At 43.8% G+C, this 25,412-nt stretch overlaps 1 protein-coding gene across 2 annotated transcripts; it reads left to right on the top strand.

Moving 5' to 3' along the window:
* Positions 1-9: 9 nt before the first annotated feature.
* LOC118285487 (mucin-5AC) lies at positions 10-25,280 on the top strand. Of its 2 annotated transcripts, none has more exons than XM_035609168.2 (3): positions 10-3,494; positions 6,021-6,092; positions 24,261-25,280. In XM_035609168.2, the coding sequence occupies exons 1-3, from the start codon at positions 529-531 to the stop codon at positions 24,448-24,450; spliced, it is 3,228 nt and encodes a 1,075-aa protein (XP_035465061.2). In that variant the 5' UTR covers positions 10-528; the 3' UTR covers positions 24,451-25,280. The 2 variants fall into 2 exon arrangements, with proteins under 2 accessions (XP_035465061.2, XP_035465060.2); XM_035609167.2 differs by having other exon boundaries at positions 6,018-6,092.
* The last annotated feature ends 132 nt before the right edge of the window (positions 25,281-25,412 follow it).

Raw genomic sequence — 25,412 nt, 5'->3', positions numbered from 1 at the left:
TAACTTGTCAAGCCTTGCCATGAGTTCATCCACCTGCAAAGTTAAAGAGAAATGGGAATAAGAAGCAAAAGTGCACAACTTCAGAAGGCATGGAACAGTATGGACACTTCTCATGTGCTCATTTTAAAGAATATTTGATGCCGCATATATTTGCTTTTGGATGAGTATAAGAAGAAGAAGACTTTGCTCAATTTTCACTTGATGTGCTTAATATTGTTACATTTGGAACTGTGAATATGGTCATCCTTCCTTTCTTGAGGACAATCTGCGTTGCAAGAAGTCTTTGGTTATAGATCTGAGGAAACCTGAGCAGCTGCATACAATCCCATAAAGAGACAGCTTTATTGTCTGCTCTGTGATGAAACTGAAACTCAGTCAATCAATTGCACATATCCCTCACTGTTATTATAGACATCTACTAAAGGAGAAGTCATTTTCCTTGTTGATGCACTACCACAACTAGGCTTTCATAAAATCAAACTACCTGCAGAGTCTGTGGATGTTGGGGGAGCGAAAGGGACAAGAGAAATGGTGAGCAAAGAGCCCAACCACCTGCTCACAGGCCACACCAACGGCAAGAGCAGCCTGGCGGACAAGTTGCCTGGGACAATGACTGTACGCTCAGTGCTGCTCAATCGGGACTCCCCAGATATTGAGAGTCGCCTCAAGAGGCGCCGCAATCGTACCCACCAGGTCCGCTTTAAAGACCTGGAGGATGGCAGCAGCAGCAGCGGCAACAGTGGAACAGGAGAAAACAATAGCCATCCAAGGCCTGCCACAGACTGTGACAGCCCACATCCTCTCCGTAAACACAGCAGCAGATCCCCGCTGCCATGGTCTGACAGGGATGGGCCACAGACTGACGGTCTACCTGGTCAAACCTCCGTGGTGGGGGCTGTCCGCGGGGACATGGCAAGTACTATAGAAGTGGTGGCTGCGTTCTTAGCCAGGGCCCCTCCACATCCACTGACACCGGGTCCTGCACGTCGATGCTGGGCTCCACCACAGACTAACTCCTTAACCTTGCCAATGACACGCAAGCCCAGTACAAGCACCAGCACAGCCATTCAGACCTCCCCATGCCTGAGGAAGCCCCAGTCCATCTCTTCCACCCAAACACGTAGCCACAGCCTCGGGGACTCAGTGGGTGTAGATGGGGATGACGAACATGACTCTCAAGATGAGTATCTCACACACAACCATGTGTTGCTGTCTGGATCCAGGGACCAGAACGGTCCTCCTGGGCCTGTTGATCGAATTGTTGTTGAACGGAGGTCTAAAGCCTCCAGGACAGACATTAAATCAGCTGTTAGTATGGTGAAAAACTCAAGGCACAGCTGTCCCCCTTCAGTCTTTCACAGCACTGAGCCATGTCACTGTTCCTCTGTGACTTTCCGTGATGTGTCTAAGCGACAGGGAAGCAGCACTCCCTCGGTGGTCAGGAGGAGAAAGCGGCTAAATCGGACAACAAGCGATCCTGGAAAGGAGGTGCACTACAGCACCATACCCACTCAGACTGAAAGCCCCAGTCCGTCTCCTTCACTCTCAAATGCCAAACTCTGCACGACTCAAGTTCAAACTGAGACCCCGTCCTCACCTCAAAATTCCAAGTATTGCACCGCCCAAAGTCAAACTGAGAGTAAACATCAGTCCCCACCTTTGAGTGACAAACAATGCACAACCCAAAATCAAATCAGAAACACTTGTCTGGCCCTACCTCCCAATGTTGAACAGTGCACCACTCAAATACAAGCAGACTCTCCCTGTCACTCATTGCCAAATAATCAACCCTCCACTATCCAGACACAAACTCACAGGCCCTGTGCTTCTCCACCTCCAACTGTATCACCAAGCTCAGTCCAAATTCAATCTGAGAGTCCTGTATCTCCAACCGTGACTCAAGACACTCCCACAACCCAAACAACTACTGTGCCTTACTCTACCTCTTCCCCGCCTACAGGTGCAGCAACACAGACTCCAGGACACCAGGTCATGCCACCTTGCTCCACTCCTGCCAATCCAGTTTGCACGACCCCAACTCTGCCCATAGCACTGTCAGTCCCTTGCACCACTTCTACACCTACTATTATCCAAAACTCTATCTCCTATTGTACTGTTGTGTCAACAACAACAACACCCAGCACAGCTGTTGTTTGCTCCAGTCCTTCCTCAACTGCACCACCATGCCCCACTGAAAACTGCACCTCTCCTATCTCAATCATAGTATCATCCACTCCCTTAACCGGTTCTACCCCTACCCCAACCACAACTGAGAATATGACTCCCATTGACCCCACCAGGCATCTAACAACTACCCCAAACGTAACACATCAAGCACCACACAATGCATCATACACTACATCTCCAACAAATCTAACACCTTGTACATTTGTAACCCAAACTGCCCTGTCTTGTACTTCCATATCATATTACACTACCACACATTCAATTGGTCCCCATACCCCTCACTCGAATTCTACTTTACCATCTTATGCGACTCTCATACAAACTGTATCTCATTGTAAAATACCATGCCAAGCTCTGCAAAAGACTATCTCTGTCAACACAGGCATAACCCCCTACTCCTCCCCTGTCCCATACTTAAAATCTTGCACTTCTCCACCTCCACTCTCCGCATCCACTCTTCCAAATACGCAAACGTGTGCAACACCAACTAAAGCCGTTCCTCTGTACTCTTCCACATTTCGTGCTGCACCACCATACACACCCCCTTCTAAGGCCCCCAACAATGCTCAGGATAAGCGGGGCATTCGACTTCCACCTCCTCCCCCACCACCTCCACCCTACACGCCTCGTAAAAAAGGAAACGATCCACCAGGTCCTGCAATTCGAACACCCGTGCTCAGGGCAGACAGCAAGGCAAATGTGAAAGATAAAGACAGTGAGAAGGAGACAAAGGAGGAAAAAAAACATACAGACTCACCCAAGCTCTGTGAACAAGCCAGCTCTCTGAACCACAGCGCTCAAACCCCGTCAGTTGGTGTGATGAAGGGGGAGAAGCAGTCCCCCTCATCTTCTCCTGCCAAGGCCTGTTTTAAGCCCAGCTGTCTCAGCTCAGCCCAGGCTCAGCTTGGGGCACTACACAAAATGCTCTGCTCAGGAGCCAACGCCAGGCCCAACACTCCCAACAGCCAGCACCCTCTCCCTCCAAACCAGCAGGGTTGCTCTGGAGCCAGGGGCTGCTCTGCTTCTAGGGGGCAGTCTACAGCTGGGCCCCTGACTGCCACCCAGGCTGACACACTGAGACAGGTCCAGGAAATTCTGGGAGGGTTGGTGTCTGGGGCCAGGTGTAAATTGGACCCGTCCAGAGTGGCAGAAAGGCTCCTGGGTCCCAATGGACCCCTGCATGATATTCGTAGCTTGCAGAACCAGCTCCAGAGCTTGGAGGGGGTCCTGGAGACCAGCCAGAACACCATTAAGGTCCTGCTGGATGTAATTCAAGACCTTGAGAAGAAGGAAGCTGAGAGAGATGGGTGAGGCAACATTTCATTTTGATAGGACAGTTTACATTATAAGAATGAAAAAGTAATGCCTGCACACTGCTTCCAAACCAAAGCTGTATTTTAATTATCAGTGATTTGGGATGGATTCAACCTTTTGTCATGTTGTAACATCATGCTTGCATGATTGAAAGATGGTAGAATTCTTTATGACTTGAATGCTGTATCTCTTCTGACAACCAAAAGATAAAATGATTTCCACTGTGATAACTTTCCAGAATTGCCAAATCCAATCTCCTAGTATTCTAAAATACAGAGCAGTAATGTGGCTTCTGGTGTGTATTTTTAAACTCATGGCTCTTTACTCATCAGTAGCTGAAAAAACATGTCAAAGCAGACTGTTGTGTTGTTAAATGCAGTGCATGAAGTTTTCCAATTAGTTAAGGACTAACATTTAAAAATCACAGTCCAAAATGAGTGTCTTGGAGGCCTCACGGCACACAATTTAGATTTAAAGTACCCATGTGACAACAATTTGATTGGACAATGAAAGTGTCATCCACACTGACATGATGTGAGCACCGTTAACTTCATTCACACAAACTCAATCATGTGTTTCTGGTGCTCACCTTGAAAAGTCAGGAATAACACAGTGTTTTCTTGGGTTTGACTTTTCCTAGGTCAACCATATTTTAGTTTTGAGAGGTTTAAAGTTTACCCCAAGTATTTAATGTCAAAGGTGGTGTTCAAAGGTTGTGTGAACAGTATTATGAAATTTTGCACAGCCCCATGTTAAATCAGGGGTTTTGGAAGGGGTTAGTCTGAGTTTAAAAGTAGTGAGAAAGCCTTGGGCCAAAAGAGGAGCCATCCAAGATTTGAAGTTATAAATGTGAAATGAAGCGTCAAGCTAATGGACCTGTAAACCCAGGGCTAACTGGGGCTCTGAGCCAGGGGCCGAGTATGGCCAAATTTAACGTTCATTCTAATGGATGGATGGATGGATAGATGGATGGATGGATGGATGGATAGATGGATGGATAGATAGATAGATAGATAGAAAGAAAGAAACAGGGCATAAGAGAAGTACAAAACAGTAGGAGTACGTAAATTATGATAGTCTGGTATTTTGGAGACCTGTAAAGTAAATGTCAGCATGTAGCCTAAGAGCCTGCTGCTTTATTCCCAGACAATTAATTTCTCGAGTAAGATTCAGACTCTCTCTATACAAAAACAAATGAGGGGCAGACATGATAATGTGACCTGTACTAAAAGTCTGTCTCTTTTCTGTAATTGAGTAGACAAGTGGGTTGCTGTAGTCAGATTGTTGTTCACCGAAAAGGCCATATACACAATCTGACAGTAATAGCCTCCCTGCATTATGTGCTATGAATATTACAAATACATGGTTGTTGTGTCTAAGCTTTGCTGTGATGCAGCGTCTCTATTTATAGCCAATCCTAATGCATTGTAAGCATTCTAAATACTTCAGCAACAAAAAAGCCATGTGGTCAGGACACAATGTAAATTTGGTACGAGTAGGAAAAAGAGACTGAAATGGCTGAAATCAGGTTGAGCAAAAGACAGAGAAAAATAAATACCTGACTGAAAGCAAGACAGATGGCGTGGGCTAGTTATTTTTTATGAATTCTCACGTCAGTCACGCAAGTCTCGCCTTTCACTATGTTAAACAATTTATGTCATGTCAGGCCACAGGGAAACTATTTTGAGAGACTGGTTGCACCTACCTTGCAGCATCTCGCTTCTTATGTACATGCATGTACGCAGCAGGCGGGTGTAGATAGAAATCAGAGTTTGGCTGTCATCATTTTAGTGGATTCAGATGCTCCACGCCTCTTAGTGTAAACCCTTTACCATTTTCATCAGGTCTTTAATCAATCTGCTTTCTACGTTGTAAGCTGCTTAGTAATTTCTCCCGCTTCATCACACCAAAATAGTACATGATGTGGGGACAAGAGAACTCTTGGATAGGAAACGGCAGACACGGATGGATGTGTTTCTATGAAGCCACGAAGAGGCTTGACTGAAATCTGAGCAGCTTAATCCAAATCACACTGCTACCACACTAATACCAACACTATACTTTGCCGACATTTGAACATGTGACTGTGCGGTCTTCTGTCTCATAAAGTGACATATCTTGCGTGAGAAATCAGTGATGGGACTACGTCTAATGCATGCAGACTTGACTTTTACCTCATAAGCATTATTTTATGCCCGAAGTGATATGGTGACTCATGGTTTTACGTAATAGCCTGAGCCTGTTGGACGGGGTATCGTTCATTAAAAAATTATCAGGGGTGATTTCAGAGAGGAGATTCGTATATTTTGCAGGGATGCGTGTGCCAGAATTCCGGTTCAACAGAGAAGAGGATAACCTGAATATGTCTCTGTGGGCTCACACACACACACACACAGACACACACACAGACACACACACACACACACACACACACACACACACACACACACACACACACACACACACTGAACATCACTCTTTTACCCCTGATATGTCATTTCTGTGCTTTTCAACAGAAGACATTCCTACAGGACTGGACAGGACATTGAGAACTGTGGGACCTGCAGGGACTGTGCCTGCATCATCTACAGGTATTTGGATGGATGCATGTGAGAATTTTTGCATATTTATTGCTTGTTTTACATGAGAGCAGTGAAAGCACAGTGCGTGTCTCGGTGCAGAATTATGTGCATCACGCTGTCATTTTGAATCACATCAGTTTTGGGAGTTCAGTTTTATGGCTTGGTAGAATTGTCGTTCTGCTCTATGTGACAGCACAGCCGGATGCAGCACTTTGAGTATGGCCACGCATTGCGTAAACACCGATGCAGGTTTGATCACTGAACACAGTTACAAGAGATTTATTGAGACTCATCACACACACACACACACACACACACACACACACCCTCACGCTCCCTCTCTCAAATTTAATGAGGTGAACAGCAACACAGGCTTAAGCCGTGCACCCGTGTGTGTGTGTGTGTGTGTGTGTGTGCTCCCCCTTTATTCCTCCCTCCTCTCTGAATCTTCTCATTTTTCTACTCTCCTTATCTCTGCTTTACACACACAGATGCACAGATGACACACACAAACACACACACACACACACACACACACACACACACACACACACACACACACACACACACACACACACACACACACACACACAAACACACACACACAGAGAGACAGTTACTGCATAATCATTCCACTCAGAGATTTGAATTGAAATCATTCAATTACCAAACAGGATTTCACACTTTGCAGGAAGGTGAAGAAAAGCAAAAAGAAAAGTGTGGCTTGCTATGAAATTGAAATTCCTGTCTCTTAGTTGTAAATGTCAAAACTGCAAAAAAGTGAGATATAAGTAGAGAGACAAATCCTGTGGAGGTAGAAGAGAAGAAAATAACTGAAGCGAGAGGAGGGATGGCATTCAGTGTGCTTATGCACAAATATAATTTGATTATGACAGGATTAAGGCAGGACTCTGATTATTAAAACTTGCATGTAAACACCTTACAGGGGTTATGTTAGTCAAATTATGTCATAAATCTGAGAAAGCATAACGCAATTACAAGGCCAAGATTCATCATCAGTCTTTGTAATTGTAGACTGGAGCTGTGAGATGTGGCATGTATACACCTTAGACTGATTACCTTCAGTGATTTGATTCCGCTCACTCACCTACTCACTCGTTTATTATTTATTATTTCTGCAGTGCTAATAAGGTGTTTCCTGTAGCTACAGCACATCATCAACGTTAAACTGATTATCAAAACAAATTATGATATTGCTAAAGTCTAGTTACTGTAAACCACATGAATGATTGAATCAAGCTATTATCCTAACCTGGTTATTCGCAGTAATTTATGTGTACTGTGTATGAAAACCTCCCTGATCAGAAGAAGAAGTCAGACAGTGGGGGAGGACAAGAAGAAAGACAGTTGAGGATAAGAGAGTGGAAAGAAAAAAGAAGAAAAAGAAAAGATCTGAGGAAAAAGATCTGAGATTTAGAAATGGAACAAGAGAGAGAGAGAGAGCGTAGGGAGAAGAGGCCCATGAAGAAAATGATTCATTCAGAAACTAAACACAGCTTCATCTTGAAAGATTAGAATATTACAGTGAGGGTTACCGTGCAGGAATGTCAGCATGAAGAGGCGGTCGTTCCTTGACTTGACGACAGAGAATAATAAACACAGATGACGGCACTGAGAGAGGAAACGTGACGGAAGATAAGTTATCATGCCGGTCTGTTGTACCGTATCCTCATGTGTTTCTTTTCCTGCGTGGCTGGTCGGAAATATTACTCTCCTTATTACACTTTGCAGTCGAAATCCCGAGCCACTGTTTCGTGGTCAGACGAGGACTTATCACTCAATCGCCTGTCAAGTCGACACGCTTTCTCCCATGTGTGACAAGAGGATTTTCCTGCTTTGAAAGGGGAGGAGGTTTTCCCTCCTTTGAGGCTCAAGTCGAGCTGAGTCTAAAAAAGAGAATTTGGCAGCGACAGGGAAAAAAGGTGTTGGGTGGTGGTGGGGGGCGGGAGGAGATAAAGTGAAGCCTGAAAAGGAGTGAGTGATGGAAAAGCCATGAAATCTGACAGGACAGATTCCATCAATTAAAAAGCCTCTTGGAGAAGTCTTAGTCCTCAAAGAAAAGCACAGCTCAGCACCCAACACACTATCACTCTACTTGAAGTGATTAGACATGAATTTATACAAAAAAAGATGAAAATTATTGCAGGTTTGCGAACAAGAACATTTGTCCTCGCACAATAAGCCACTAATAAATTTGACCCGAGTAAATCTAATGCTACACAGAATTTTATTTTAATCAGTATATTACCATTACATTGAAATATCAACTCAACTCTACAGAGCTCATTTCGGATCATTGTGTTGGCTTTCTGGTTTACAACTTTATTGTTTTGGTTCAGTCTCACAGCTTTCATGGAGTTGTTTTCAGCTGCAGCAGTAATAGATATAAACAGAGATAAGTTCATATATATCATTTACCGTTGTTAGTTCGCAGCTCCTGCTCTATTTCCAGATTAACAGTTACACAGCCCTTATTAGACCCTGGGGTTTAAATACCACTCATGTTCGCAAAGATCTAAAATCTTATTGTATATTGCAAGCAAGTGGCAACCCATAATGATGTTACCCTTTGGTTTGTGAGCTGCCGTTTTGAAGCCTCGAGTTTAACATTTTTACCAGCGCCATCTTTTTGCCATTTTTTGGCATCCAGAAGTATAGGAGCGGAGGGTGGGTGGGTCTGACTACACCTGCAACCATACACCGATTGGACGGTACCAGCTGTCAATCACGCTATATTCACGCTCCAACACATACCATGGTTTGTTATCTATTGAGACCACGATTCACAAAATGAACATCATGCTGAATTGAAAAAAAGACTTGACACTAGTGATTGAGACCATAAACTCCTCAGGAAAATGTTTACTGACGTTATATATCAAGTGAAAAGTGGAGTCATTTGATCATAGACCTCTATAGAAAATGACTTATTTTTGCAACCAGTGGAGTCGCCCCCTGCTGGTCATTCCAGAAAATACAGCTTTCAGGCACTTTCGCATTGGCTTCACTCTCCTGACCCGGTGACGTCCTTTTGTTGTATTCAGTGTGTGTTTGCAAGGCAGAAAATAACGGACACCATTTTTCTGAAAACTTACAGTATAATCCACAACCAATGATAGATAGATAGATAAATAGATATATAGATAGAAAGTAAGATAGATCTATAGATAGATAGATGGCTAGATAGCTGTGTGGATTTCCTTTTCTATTTTAAGAACTTGAAAAAACATTCAAGGAGGCACAGGGACATGCCAGTGACATGGTGAACATTTCTTTAGAAAAACAACAGAGTCCAATAAAAAGTCTATTAGGACGTCAAGTACAAAAACTATTGTTGTGTGTTTGCACTCAGAGGTTTGTTGCACGATTACATCTTTCAGGGCAAAGCTTACATAAAAATGCTAATGACTCTTAAAGCATGCAAATGTAGATACTCGTGGCTACAGACTTAAACATTTTGCACAGTTTGTACCCAGCCACGACTCATAAATAAGCACTTCATTTGTTCGGCTCTTTTTAGGGGCCTTGTATTACGGGAGGAATAATGCATGATGTATGCGTGATGTTATTTATCCAGCACCAGTGGCACATTATTAGCTGCATATTAAAAACGCGTGCGCGATTGTGTGGCCGCGCCAGAGTGTTAATTAGCGAGTGGGGTTATGGTTTCCCCCTCGTTATTCTCTCTGCTAATGGCAAGTGTGCTTTGTGGAACAAAGTATGGAGGTCTAACAAGGAAGTGTTGTGCTTAATCCCCGTGGAGTGTGCGGAGACGGCCGCCTAATCAGATCTGTACTCTGCTGCTTTATCTCTGCTGCTGCTCTGTCTATTGCTCGATCACGCATTTCGCTGGAGGAGCTCAATGGGCTGCTACTCTGAGATGGATTAATGACTCGCTGGACCATACGATTCCAGCTAAACTATGAGTCCACAAAGAGGTTTTTTTTTTCCCCCCCAACACAATCCGTCAACGCCTTCGCTGAACAGCAGATAATTGAGAAAAGGGGCTGCTGAGGAAGCATTCCTGCTCCTTCTCTCCTTCCTGCTGACTGCGGGGATGCCACTCATGCTTACTTAATATCTGAACCAGGGCATCATTTGACGCTTGTGTTGTTGTCCCTTTATTTTTGTCATTTGCGCACAGCCTGTTTGTCAGCAAATGCCTCTTCACATCACTGATGCGCACATGCGTGCCAGCAGGCGCGGTGATGGTGGTGTTGGTAGGGTGGAGGATTTCCTCCAAATTTGTCCTACGAGACTCGTACAACCAACAGCACAGACGGATCCATTGGGAGGGCTTGAGACGAACATTTTGTGACAGCGCCTACAGAAGCAACACATGACTCGTAATTATCACACACACACACACACACACACACACACACATCATGAATCAGCGCTTCCTGACGCACATCGCCACTGACACAACATTGCATGACAGGACTGGATACTTGCACGCTGTCCTTCGATTGCGATGGACCACAGAGGGACGTGGTGGAGCATAAGAGACTCCGGAGGAGGGAGGAAACTGGGATGACTCTTGGTGCATCTCAATATCTGCCGCCAAATTCTGTCCCTCATATTCCACATACCTCTTTCGATTACTCTTTCCTCCTCTCTCTCTCCCTCTCTCTCTCTCTAGCGTGCAGTGAAATATTCATCCGCATAAAAACTTAATCACAGCAGCTTTTAAAGATTTTAAAAAGTAATAATCGTGTTAAAAGAGACCCGGAGACATATCTCTGTTGGCCTGGTGCGGGTGAAGGACGGCTGCCAGACCACGTTTGACCAATAGATCCCCATGATGGAGCAGTGCTGCGTTTTTTTGTTGAGGTTTAAACAGGAAGTAAAGTGTCGGCTGAAAAGCTTTGGAGAGATTTTAATTGATTCCATTTAAAAGATTTAAAAAGTGCATCCTAGTCAAAGGAAGATGAAGAACTCTGAAGTGGAGAATCTAGTAAGAACAATGTATAATGTCTTTGCTGTCACTCCAGGCAGTGCTAAGAGCTGTGGGCTGTGGTGCATGGAGCCCTCATTCACACTGCTCTTGCCCTCTATAATGTACTTCTGTCTACTTCCCCGTCTCCAGAGTGCTACTTCTCTGCTTGGACTTAAGTCTCCTTTCACCGGCTTTGATTCACTCCCTCATATGGCCCAGAGAGGCATCGCTGTCCAATTCCAATAGCCTCCACATGGTCCCAACACTGGCCCATAGCTACTGACAGCTTCTCATTGTCCTGGTTTTATCCATAGGAATATGCTATTTTACAGCCATCAGAAAGAGGCTCCCTTTTTCCAGTGGATTGCTTGTGTCACTTCCTCCACTCTCCCCACTTCTCCGTCTTTCTGCGCTTTGAATATAAATACATTTCACACCTAAATGGGGATGAGGAGAAGTGGTGCAAACTCACAGCTCTGGGTTGGGTATGGGAGCAGCGGGAGAGAGGGAGGAGAGGAGGAGGTGAGGAGGAAAGATTGCCCGGGCAGCTCCGCATGCAGAGTTTGCTTTCCCTTCCACAGCCGAATGAACCAGAACCCAGGGTGTTTCGGTGCACAGTTTATTCAGGCAGACCAACATCTGCACTATACACACAGTATGCAAATGGGCAGAGACTTGTGCAAAATAAATCCTGTGCCTCATTGTGTGCACACTTAGCAGAGCGTTTCAGGAACACGGCGAATGTGTGATCACGTCATAGATGAACTTCTCATGTTCACAGTTTCAAGGATATTTCTGAACATGTATCCGGCCTCCAGCCATTCATTAAACATTGACAATTCTGTGCCATTATCATAAGAGGGAGTGGAAAGACCTGACTGAATAGAACATGAAATGAAATCCCAGGAAAATACAATCTGTATTTGAAGAAGCAACGGAGCAAAAGAGACGGAAAGAAGATAGATCAGAAGAGAATATAATACAAAGGAACCTGTGCATGTGCGTGTGTGTGTGTGTGCGTAAGTGCGTGCTAACATTGTGTGTGTTAACGTTGTGTGTGTGTGAGTGTTTGAGAACATACTTCTGATATATCTATACGAATTATGTTCTTAGAACTAATCAAGCTTCGCGATGTACACCCAGGGCTAATGATCAGTGTCAGTGTACAAAGTAGTGTGTCCTATGGAGGTCAGGTCGGTCAATGGGCACATGGCGGGTCCAACTGTCAGAAGACAAAGGTAATTCTGACTGTGATCCTTCCTTAACCTTATAATATATATAAATATACATATATATATTTATTTTAGTGTTAGTTTTTTTAACAAATCATCAAGGATGAAAACAGCGTCACAATGTGTTTATACAACGAAGTGATGAAACTTTTTTATCATCAACTTCATCTTTATCTTCTCTTTTCTTTTTTCCATGTCTCTGCTCTCATATAGTTGTGTCGAGTCATTGCAGGCAGCTGTTCTCAGTTTTTTTTAAAAAAGCTATAAAATCCTCTGTAAACTGCCTCGGAGGTTGGTGGTCTTAACTTTCGACAGTGGACTAACATACAGAGGGATAATTAAAGAATACAATGAATAGAAATTGCAGAAAAGTAATCAAATATGACCGAGCTCACCAATGTGTAAATAATACGCCTATTGAATCGTTACGATAAGTCACAACAGTGGAAAAACATTAGGATGTAATCTCCTCACTGCAGGGCCTGGATTTACTTTAGGTTTTTTTTATATCACCATGTTATCCATATCTATTAGTAAACTGATCAAACATGAACAGATTTTTGCCTAATAGCAGTTTCTAGTTCGTTTCCTACCAAAAAAAAGATTCGTTAGATTCTTGACTTTGACCTTTTGCTAACGACCCTGTCAGAGCTTTCAGACCTGTGTGTGTGTGTGTGTGTGTGTGTGTGTGTGTGTGTGTGGCGCGCACACGTGCAGCATTTCCCCCATGGATGAGACTGATAATGGAGAAGTGGTGTGTGTGTGTGTGAAATGTGTAAAGGGCAGGGCAGGCAGTTCTTCTGCAGTAATCCATCTTTACTTCAGGGCTGAGCCGTGGAGCAACAGGCATCTCACGGGGGGAGGGTGAAATTACACTGGAGGCATCACTCTCATTCATATCAAACTACACAGAGGAAATGTTCAGCCAGCAGGAGCGTGAGATTTTCACAGCAAGAAAATAGAAAAAAAAGGTTTGTTTGTTTCATATCCTCTGTTTTTCCCTTGCACCACTGACAGCCCTACAGTTACAAAAAAAACACACACAAAAAAAAACACAGGCACGGTGGAATGTGACGTGTTGCCAGTGCACATACGTCTACAAGGCTCATTCGTCTCAGACCATTCACTGGAGATGTGAAACTGTAAAAAATCGTTGTATGTCCTTGTAAATGTGCATCCATCCAATCGCGAGTTTGTTTGTGTGAAGAAATGACAGATATGGGGCTGGGGCGTGAAAACGGAGCGAGAGGGAGCGAGAGATGAAGAGGGAGAGCGAGGACCCTCGCTCGTGCTGTTTGGCGATAATGACAGAGCCCAGGCCGTGCCAATACTGGGAGCCAGATGGTGCCCATCACGGTGGTGCCATGTCTTTGAAATGGGGAGGAGAGAGGAAGATCAAGAGTGGCATGTGGAACAGGGAAGCGCTGCCTAATGTGGATGATGTGTCATATAAATACTAATCACGTTAGAATCACACCCACAGCTAAATTAGATCCCTAAAGCTCTTCCACCATAGCACCCACTCCCACCCTTCTCCCCACGTTTGCACTGTGTCATCATCAGACACGATCAATAGATGAGCTATTAATGCTCACTTGCGAATGTAAGAAATATTTTGCCCACCAACGAGTCTAATAGTATTCACAAGGTACCATGAGTGGGTATTATTTGCTTTAGTGATGGTGAATATATCATTCACTAATGGTTTATAGATCAGTTATACGGTAAGCATTGTTTTGGGGATTGCCAGTTGCAAGAAATTACTTTGGCTCCTCCAGCACAAATGAGTAAGCTCGAAATGAATTAGTTTGCACAACGTGTCGTCCTCCCTTGTCTGCAGGCAAGTGTTTACGGTTGTTTCCAACCGCCACAAAGGCAAAATGAGAATCCTGCTGTAGACATGATTATTGTTCAAATGAGGATAATGGCGCACAGACTCGGAAAGTCCTCCGTCGAATGAACAGCGCTTGCACTCGTTTTTTACACACAACAAGTGACATTCGAGCGCTGTAAAGGTGCGGGTGGGGGATGTTTTCCGATGCTGCTCGATGATCTGACAAGCTGATTCTGATGAAGCACGCTGATGCCTTAACACTTCCTTTGTCGCTCACGGTTCGCACCGCCAGGGAGAAGGCACCAATGGCCCAGTTGACCTCTTGTTTTCTGGAGGAGAGCTGCCGGGCATCCCGACCAAAATCCATTTAGGAACAAATTATAAATATCTAAAGCTGCACACTTGATAGATAACTGTAATCATTCTCTTCTCTATTGTTACACTATAGATGATATGACAACACAACTGTACTTCAACAACATTACGAATGATTAAACCATCAAACTTGAGAACTTATTCAAAAACACAAAGTACCGTGAATATAATAGATCAGTATTAAGATTTGGCTCAGCGTATACCATAAATAATTACAATGACAACCACCAACTAAAAACAAAGTTTGCCTTCAGAGGTTTAAGTGTTGAATATCCTGAGGGAATATGTGCTTCTTTTACTTCTTATCTTTTTATTTATACAGTTCTCTAACTTCACCATGAAGCAATTTCTTAATTATTTAATTACTGAATTTAACATTATTTACTAATTTGCTTTCGTGAGAGGATGGTACTGCAGTTTTATACATTCCTTTAGAGGGAAACCTCTTTTATACAACATGAACACAGATGCACCGAAATGATCCTCAGACACAAAATCTATATTTTCTTGGCAGCAGCGGCAAAACAAATCTAAACGAAACACTGTTGTTCTGTGACATATAACTACTATATATTTTTAGCTCTTCAACCATGCAAAAAAAAACAACAACGAAAAACAGACAAACATGGGTGTTCATCGGCTCCCCATTTTCTGCATCTTTGCACGGCGAGCCTACACGCAGATCACCTTAGCCCTCAATCTTCATTACCCCCGGAGACTTGTCTTCATCGGTCGCACCGCCGAACGCCAGAGAGGCAAAACAAAACAGGCCCCTCGCACAAAGGGAACTAAAGGCGTCTTTAATACATTAGCGTGTGTTTATGAATGGGCACGACAGAGATAAAGATGGATGGATCCGAACTGCGAGTTGTTTTTTCTTTTCAAATGGCAAACTGCCACCCTGCTGTCACACCTCTCTCCGTCTCTCTCTCTCTCTCTCTCTCTCCGTCTCTCTCTCTCTCTCTCTCTCTCTGTCTCTCTCTCTCTCTCTCTCTCTGTCTCTCTGTCTCTCAGATCTACTCAATAGCCACTCATCCATCAGAGCCTTCCGCCCCAGCAGCTATCACTCAATACCTCCGTGGTGCCGAGGACAAACAGGTACTATATGCAGGCAGCCATCACCTCTTGCCTTTTGGTTCACCTCAGCCGACTTACTGTGCGGTTCGCTCTTCAGGACGATGGCGCGTAGGCGGAGTTGATGATGACTTGCAAAACTTCCTCGCGGACAGGAAATAAAAAAAACGCTCCCCGGTATTTTTGTGTCTCCGCCAATTGCCGATCGTTGGATTAATATCCGTCGCGGGGAGTGTGTACAGGGAAAAATCCTGGCGTGAATTTTAGCACAGACTGGGTACGCACACCTCATCGCATATGTCGCACTAAATTCGGGCCCACAACAGCCCCGGGAGGCCCGACGGTAAATTTTGGTCCAATTTCCTTCACACCGACGCTCGCCTCATGTAGACACAGATCCACACTGAGGTGCGTTTAACTTTGACTGAACTGAATTGGACATTTTCAACAATTCGTTGCCCACAATAACAGGGAAGACTAGTCATGCTATAGCTCAAACTGTCCTGCTCTGAGGCTTATAAGTATTGTGCTCGACACGTTGACAGGAGACCTACTGTACGAAAGAATTACCAATAAAGTAGTGGGGAGTATTAAGACTACCCACCTAGTAACCTCTCTGAAATCTAAGATTGAATTCACTATTTTTGTGCTTCATCGTTCTCTTAGCAACAATTTATTCAAAGCTTCAATAATCAATGTTTTTTGTATTACCAGTCGATCAAATGACTGTGCGTATGTAAAAGGTCAAAGGTATTGCTCATCAGCCCTGCGGAGCTTTGTAACGTTTAAGTTTACGGCCTGCGGCTTTAATCTTTGGGTTCCCTCCCGTCGGCATTGTCTCCAGATGCAGCAGGTGGTTGTTTAAGGGAAATATCTGATAAGCCACTGTACCACCTGAGCACCAAACAGCAGAGAGATGCAGTTAGCAACTAGAGCTGGTGAACACAGTGGAGCGTTCAGCAGCTCAGGAGCCACACTGTATTTCCCTTAGGTGTTGGTGGAGGTCAAAAACACGGTTCAAAGAGACAGTGCACATTGGACTTACGCTTGAACTTCGGTGAACTACAAAAAAACGTAAAAAGTGAAATGTCATTGTTGTGCTGCAAGTGGTATTGACCTGCTCCTTGAAATGAATGAATTCTTTTGTCGGTAAATAGCTACACATGACGTATTCATGTTGTCAGGGGATCTACTGTACGCCTCTCACCTACCAGTACCTCTTTCATGGTGCGACTTCTGACAGAGGTACAGTAGTTATTTGATAGTGCAGCATGCAGACACGGTGAACTCACAAATCACTGTAGACCAGTAATGAGTGTGAATCCACAGCGAACAGCTTTTTTTTCCCGCCACCGAGCAGATCCTGAATGCTCTGCACTGCCAGCGTTGCTCTTGGCTGCTGGTTCAGCGTATGTGTGCGTGTCTCATTTATACACTTTGTACAGCATCTTCCCATGGTACAATCAGCTCTACAGAGTGAACAAAACACCGTTAGTTAGACCAAAATACCGGGTCAGATCTGAAGCTGGTACGGGCTCTGATGGGACTGTATGTTCCCGGCCTACATCGACTTCCATATCTTAACCTCACTTGCTCTTTATTTGCAGAGCTATTTGATGCAGAAGATATTCGCTGATCTTAAACCTCCCAGGTTCCTCATCTGGTCTCCTCGATAAACAGCATTTTGTCTTATTTATTCATCCACATGGAGGGAAAGACAAACATGGTGAGAGTCTGCACTTTCTCTCACTGGGAATGGCTGCGCTGTTGTTGTTTTTTTTCAAACAAAATACCCTGGAAAGAGCCAAAGGTCGCCGAGAAGGTCAAATTTGTAAAATCTATGCGAGTAATTGCTATAAAAATGAAAATATTTGGCATTCATTATCCCACAAAGGCAAAAGGATGCAAGACAGAGGACAGGAATGGAGGGAGAGATGGCAATATCACGGCAACGCAAGGTTGAAATCATCTTCAACAGGTGTTCCTTTGTTTAAGCTGAATTGCTGCCAAGAACTTTAGCTCTTAGATATGAAGCCAAATGTACTGACCTTGAAAAAGGCCAGATTTGTATCCTAGCACACATAGACTCAATACAATATACTGTTGTCTTATGCAAAGAGGTGTTATGGCATAATGTGATCCGACTGCTGATGGTGTGCATTTAAGCTTTTAGCATCCTATGATTATCATAAATTATATTGCATAGTCGAACCCTAACGTGGATAGCATAAATCACAACGTGATGAGCCCCTGAGGTATAAATCATGACTACAGTGTCAGTATCTGATTTTTCTTTGCATAGTCAGTCTCCTCCCGGTGATACAAACTGAAATACTCTCCGTTCTCTGGTTGCAGACATCAATTTCCACTAGTTGTAGCCCCGGTCCACTATCTCGTTAGTGAAGCCCTCTGTATGTCTTCGGGTTTGTGATGAGATTTCTTGCAGGCCTCTGTGAGCTCGATGAATTGAGGTCTGGAAACGCAGGATTACCGATTTCAGCATTTCTCTCCACAATAAAACTTCCTCTGGCAGCTCTGGGGCTACACTGGGACCCACCCTCTGTCAATCAGACTCCTTCAGACGGAGTGAAACAAGATGCCTCAGCTCTCTGTCAATAAAGTGAACCTGATTATGACTAAAGCTGATTGCAGACTGAGTGTCTAGTTTGAGATCATGCGTTAATTATCTCATTATTTATTTTAGATGTAAGGCAATTTCTCATGATCACAGCTTAATTATCTGGTGCGAAGATTTTATTTTTGAAGGCTGTCATCCTGATAAGCTTTGAAATTTTGGACAGACGTTCATGTTCCCCAGCAGATAATTGCTGCTGACAACAGACTTTTACTCTAGTGCATCCATGACGTTATCATGACTGGAGACCAAATTTTGTCTGATGAAAAGAGGTTGTCTCAGTCCGTATCCAACTGAACCTTGGTTCGGTTTGGTCGGGGTGTTAAACAAACCGATTAGTTGGGACTTTCTGACCAATTGCAGGACGTTCAGACGGCATTAAACTTTAGAAGAGGGGAAAAAAGTGGAAGAGAAGCAAAAATAAGTTGTGGTACCACACGGGGGGGCATGAATTACTTGCAATTTTCGCAGGATTGCTTGAAGTCTTCGTCGCCGCGGATATAATGTTTGAGCATCTGGGGCATTCATTTGGTGCAGTCAAACTAGTTTCGAGTACTGAGCCTGACTTTGGTGATGCTGGTAGTTCAAGTGAATTAAAGTATGTGCACTATGGCTACACCTACAGCTAACTGACAGAATTCAGGTTGGATCGTACATGTTGTGAGAATCCATGTACATAGACACAAACATTCACAACAACACTGGGACATTCACATATCACACTGCTGCAAATCAGACCTGCTTGGATAAATCACCATCCTGTGTAACCAATGTTATAGCATGGAGACACACACACACACACACACACACATGTTTACATCGCACGCCTTCTCAAATCAGTGCGATCTGAATGTTAATGCAGGTACATCAAAGAAGGATTTGTAAGTACAGACCCGAGTTTCGGACGCTCTGCAGATAAGAAGCTGGTGGGATCATCTCAGAATAATGGTGCGTGGAGAGTGTAACACCTGAGGGAACGGCTTGTTCTCCTGAATAGTAACAGAGGTTTGCCTGTGTGTGTGGATGTTGAGGGGTTGAAGGTTACAGTAGTGGGGGGAGGTGTCTCTGTGTGTGTGTGTGTGTGTGTGTGTGTGTGTGTGTGTGTGTGTGTGTGTCTGTGTGTGTGTGTGTGTGCAAACATGCACATTCATGTTTTGCATTGTGTGTTGGCAAATACAAGCTTTCGTAGGTGTCACACTTCATCACAGATAAACAAATATTTATCCAAAAGGAGGGGAAATTGCAAAGATATTTTGAGTTGATTGCATCTGCACTGCTGCACTTCTGCTTAAATTCTCCTCCGCCACACGGCTGAAGCGCTGAGGGGAGGAGATCGGGGAGAAATCCTGATCTCACAGTGGTATGAATGTTTTATAGATGGAACCTCTGTGCTTATATCGCTCTAAAATAGCTTGTATCTGACCTGACCTCACATCCTCATTTATGAAACAAAAGAGTAGTATCCTGCTCACCAGCACAATATTGTGTGCGACTTCCTCTGACTGCAGTTAAAGCAACACTAGAGAATTTCTAGTCTTGATAATGTTGTTAGTACCATTTTAAATATCACGGTTAATTTCCTCTAATCGTTAGATTCCTCTATCTTGAATTCCACGCATGTGGTATCTACAAACTGCTGAGTCAATCCCCCCCAGAGATTCGCTCGGGGTGGTGCTCTTGGGTAAGGTCATTGTGTCCCAAACTGAATGATTAAAAAAGAGATTCACACAGTAAATCTAAATCTCTTAGGATGGAATAACGTGTGCAAAGCAAGGTCACACAGTGGGAACAGATAGGGAGCTGACAAGTCCACTCGTTTTACAGCAAGAAATATTAACTTTTCCCACTGATGTGTCGTTGACTTTGGAGTCACTTTGATCCTCCCACCGAAGCGCCTGACATTATGCAGGATCTGTTTCAGCCAGGACTTAGAGGGATCATGCAATTAGATATGTGTGCGGGCAAACTGTGTTTTAAGACACATACTATAAAACACCCATATGGCTGTTTTAAGTCCCCCTCATCGGAAAATCCATGAAATATTTTTCATTTCGACAGCTTAACTGCTTCACGCAAGACGTCTCCTCCTTCACTCGGAGAAGTCCACTCTCAGTTTATGAGAAGTGGAGGTTGTAAGTTTTCATATCAGTCTTCTGTAGGCTGCATATTAGAAAGACGACGGCTGCACACCGACCTCCAGTGATTTTATTGTATGACTAGAGTTATTCGACCACACTTGGTCTCATGGTAAGTTCAATTCAAGATACAGTTTTATACATACATAGATCCCGGATCCCAGAACACCGGATCCACAATCACTGTCATCATCAACAAGTTTACCTAAGTTAATCATGCAATTTTTTCCGTATTGATAATATTTTTTTTGCATAATATCTTCTGTCTCTGTATTTCCCTCTGGAACTGGTAGAGACCAAAAGTAAAGTGACCATTTACTTACACTTACATTTGCCAGGTCCCAAGACACAAAAATTAAATGATAATTCTGCCCTTCACCACAAGTTCACCATGTCAACTTAAAATTGATGATGTGTCAAAGAGGTTCGCAATTTGTGTTGGCTACAACCAAGAGGCAGAAAAATATAATAATTAACTCATGCAGGTTTAAACACTTAATTTGCACTTGCTAAACTGCATTGCTTTCTGTCTACTTTTTGTGTCTCAGTATTTCTCAGCTCTTTAATGTAGGCTCCTAACTACACAGTCTTAAATAACTACACCATGTGTGTTTAAGATGGGTAAATAAATCATATGAAAACTCTGGGATATGATCCAAAAGATATAGTTTTTTATGGTGTGTCAAAATATGTGCGTGACTGATGGTGTTGATTATTGTTGTGTGTTGTTGTGTTGTATTCTCTTAACTTTTTTCAATGTTCATATATTGTGATAATCTCTGGCACACTCTTTGTAATTTGTTAATGATCCAACCGACTGTGGTTTAGCCCAGCATGCTGTCATCTTCTCTTCAACATGCAGTATGCCGTGCAAATGTTAAGCAAGGATGCACTAAAACCATGCCATGGATAGTGATAAGGTATAATTTATCATCATACAAAGCGCAGGAAACAGGGAAAAAAAACTAAATTAAATCAATGTTTGGTGCGACCACCTTTCTCCTCAAAGCAGCATCAGTTCTCTTTGGTAAATTTGCAAATTTACATTTTTTATTCAGTTTTCCAAGCCTCTTGGGACTGGACACTTGTACAAGCTGCCTCATCTCCTCTGTGGATTCAGTCTGCCTCACTTTTCTTCCGTCTGGTCACGTGATCCCAGACTGACTCCGTGACGTGGAGATCAGGGCTCCGTGGGGGCCACGCCCTCTGTAGGACTATTTCTCCTAGTCTCTGACGATAGTTATTTATGACACTGAACAGTGAAGGTCAAACATCCGAGCGATACGCCAAACACATTTATGACAGAGGCGACTTTATGGCTGTGCAATGTTTTGTTACAGAACATGAAGTGAACACTAACTCTTTTTTTGTTGATGAGCTTGAAACTTTTCAGGTCAACACACCCAAAGCGCAATCATCCCCTCCAAAAAGGTTTGAATCTATATACTGCAGCGCCGGCTCTGACTCGCTACTTCTGCAACATGGCCAGTACTGTACATACGATCTACACAACACACCTAATTTGCCCACAGGCGGGGCCGGAGGCGGGTTGTAGCCTATAGCCAAACCGAGGACAGAAGAGGAGCAGCGGGGAAAGCTGTGTTAGGTTCACAGCGTCCCGCCTGCCACAGTCTGTGGGCCCAGTGTGCAGATAATTAAGGTTGAGAGTGGACAGCTCCCTACAGCGCCAGTGTGCCTCGATCACGCAGAGCCGACGACCAGGGCGATACATCTTCGCAAACAGGGAACACAGCGGTCGCCATGCAAGTGTCACTGGGGAGCTCTATAGGGAACTGGGCTGTATGGAGAAAAAAGGAGGGGAATGGAGCGCTTTATTTACTCTATTCATGTTCGGGCGGTAGAGCGGCAGAGACAGACTCCGTCAAATTACTCTCGTGGCTCGTGCCTCATTCTACGCCGCTCTGCAGCTTTTGTTTCAAGCTGTGAAGCAGTCCCAGCTGCCACCAAAAGGTTTAGTTGAAGTGCCCCCCCCCCCCCCCCCCCGTACCTGCTGTAAACATTGCAGAGAGAAGAAATCCTCTCCACTGCTCTTTGTACCCACTCACTTTTTTAACTGTTTGCTGTGTCCGCGCCCGTTGCCTGCACCGTGCTCCCGTCTGGAGTTTGATGTTTCGTTTGTTTTTGTGCTTTTTCGAACACCGGTGGGCATCCAGAGTGAAGTGGCTGAGTGACTGAGGGAGTGGGAGTTATGAGGCCAGATGGATATGAATGTGAGAGTCCTCGCTGTTCTTGCCTAAAAAACTCCAGGCCCCGTGCCGCTGCCGCCGAGCTCAGTCCTCCTGGCTTCCTCTGCAGCACTTCTCCCCTCGTATCGTCAACCGAGGGAGTCCTCTTTATTTCCAGCATCAGTGCTGTGATGAGAAACACCAGCTAACTAGGACACGGCATAATAAGCAAGAATAGCAGCAAAGTGAAATGAATAAAAAAGAAAAGGGGAAAAGAATCAGTGCATGGGGAGAAGAAAGCTGATCCAACACACATCAAAGTCATATTCAAAATGAGAAAATGGGTGAATAGAGTTCTGGACATACAGTGTCAGATCTATTCTGCTTGGATGCTATATTTGTACTGTATCATATATATTACATATATTATGAATTTCTGCTCTATAAAAGTATTTTACCACAGCGGGCTGGCGTGTGTGGTCATTATGGATTCAGCAGGTTTCAAGCCATTATCAGTGGTGGACGAATTCCATTCGCAGATTCTTCACTTTGTTAAATATGCCAATACAGTGAAGTACTCCAACATTTAAAAACCCACTTCAGCAAAAGTAAAAAAGGATTATCAGCAAAGTGTTCTTAAAACATTAAAAGTAAAAGTGTTTGTTCTGCACAAAAAAAAAACTGACTCTATACAGTATATTATATATCATTAGATTGTTACTGATACAACCAGCAGCCATTTGCCGCTGTAGAAGGTGGAGGGGCTAATCCGACATGCAACTGCTGACAAAAGTGAATCAGCGAGCAAATATTGTCCTCATTCCATTTTTTTTGCAGATGCAACTGTTTATTATTGCTTGCCCTTACCTATAGCTTCTGCAGAGGTGCATCAGAGTTCACATCTCATTTCGGCAGCGAAGCCCCTCAGCCACACTGTCATGTGACTGACGGTGCACCTTTGCTGACTGGTCGTTTCGTGAGAGTGTCAGCTGCAGTCCTGGGTTCCCTCCCGGTGCTGCACAGTTTCTGTGATACTCAGCATTTTTTGCCCTCGATTCACTTTGTCGACAGCCTGGTTGTCGTCTACTAGGGGGTGGCACATGCTGGAGTGTTCACTGCTCCTCTTTGAGCCATTTTCACACTAGTTCTTGGATGTATCTGGCGCCGCGCAAACTCTTGCAAGTCGTCTGTATTGCTGCGATTGTTTCAGTGTCTGTGTATTAAATAACAACGTGAAAACAAGGGCTTGCTTGTAGTACAGAGAGTTATCACCAGAATTTGCAGGCCTCAGCTCCACAGAGCGTTGCAGTGACTTCCAGCTCGTTGCGTAGTCGTCCGGCCTGCAATTTTACTGTTTCTGTTCACCCTCATCGCTCCCAGTGCTGCCGCTGTTTTCAGCAAATAATCCCTAAGGAGCCACTGTGCACAACTTGCTCAGCGCCACACTGGTGAACATAATGGAGCGTTTAGCAGATATAGAGAGACCAAAGGCAGAGCTAAAAGAAAAGTCACCATTTACTTACACTTACATTTGCCAGGTCCCAAGACACAAAAATGAATGATAATTCTGCCCTTCACCACAAGTTCACCGGGTCAACTTCAAATTGATGATATGTCAAAGATGTTTGCAATTTGTGTCGGAGGCAAAAAATAATAAATAATAATTCAGTTATGCAGGTTTAAACACTTAATTTGCACTTGCTAAACTGCATTGCTTCTGTCTACTTTTTGTTTTTCTCCATCCAGCGTAGAGCATGACTTTCGCCTGCAGGAAGGGCAGGTCGTTCGCACATGGAAGGTGGGCGACCCTCCAGAGGGCTCACCGGAGCCCTCCACTCCCCAGCCAGCCACACCCCTCCATCAAGACTCCCCTCAGCCGGTGCGACCCCCTGCCACCACCAAGAAGAACAGGAAGAAATGCTTCTGGTTCCTCTGAGTGCTGGAGAATGAAGCAAGAGATATTTTGATACTCTTATGCACTGCGTACCCGGTACTCCACTGCATATGCGGGGAATATATATATATATATATATATATATATATGAACTATGGTGGTTTGATTGAAAAACAAGAGTGGAAAGAACTGGGGAATTTAAATTCAAACATAAAACTGTGAGAGGAGAAAAACATTACAAAGTTTATGATTTCTGCTGTTGCTGTTGGAGTTGATGGGAATGGTTCGACTGGAGCGCACATGAGGTTACTGCTTTTAAAATGCCTCTTCAGCACTTACAGGTTTGATATTGGTGCAGGGAAGTAGAAGTGCTGAAGTCAAATAAAAGCAAAAGTTCAGAATCACAGTTAGGAAGCAATTAGGTGATGTAAAGAGAGTATACAACGGGTGGATAGGGGCAAGGGGCACAGTTCAACGGGCAATACAGCAGAGAGGATAGAGAATATTTATAAAGATGACATGTTAGAGTTTATAGGCAAAAAGGGAAAAGGAAAGAGAGGAAGAATTTATCTCATAAATAGACTTTATCAATCAGTCAGAACACCAGCTTTTGTATCCAGAGACATTTAAGAAGAATTATTATGGACTGTATTTAAAAGTTTTAATATACTGTAATTGATGAAATCCTGGTACACGTGTCTACATGAACATACATGAACATATACTTAAACAAATGAACTGACACATTCACATGCAAAGCAAATATAAAATGAGAAAACTGGTGAATTACAGTTCTGTACATATCAGAGCTATTCTGCTTGGATGCTATATTTCAGATATGGATTACTGCTCTATAAAAGTATTTTACCACAGCTGGCTGGTGTGTGTGTTTCTGGACACTGGATTCAACGTGTTTCAGGCCATCCTCACATTCTCTGAGTACCTTCAACTAAAAGCTTAACAAAGTGCAGAGGCACTATCAGCGAAGTTGTCTGAAAACAAAA

Source organism: Scophthalmus maximus, chromosome 20, assembly GCF_022379125.1.
Source record: "Scophthalmus maximus strain ysfricsl-2021 chromosome 20, ASM2237912v1, whole genome shotgun sequence".
NCBI lineage: Eukaryota > Metazoa > Chordata > Actinopteri > Pleuronectiformes > Scophthalmidae > Scophthalmus > Scophthalmus maximus.
This window is presented reverse-complemented; position numbering and strand designations above follow the sequence as displayed.

Coding starts and splice junctions, on each gene's coding strand:
- LOC118285487 (XM_035609167.2), top strand. CDS start 529: ATGGTGAGCAAAGAGCCCAACCACCTGCTCACAGGCCACACCAACGGC. Junction 3,495..6,017: donor AAGGAAGCTGAGAGAGATGG/GTGAGGCAACAT, acceptor GCTTTTCAACAG/AAGACATTCCTACAGGACTG. Junction 6,093..24,260: donor TGTGCCTGCATCATCTACAG/GTATTTGGATGG, acceptor TTCTCCATCCAG/CGTAGAGCATGACTTTCGCC.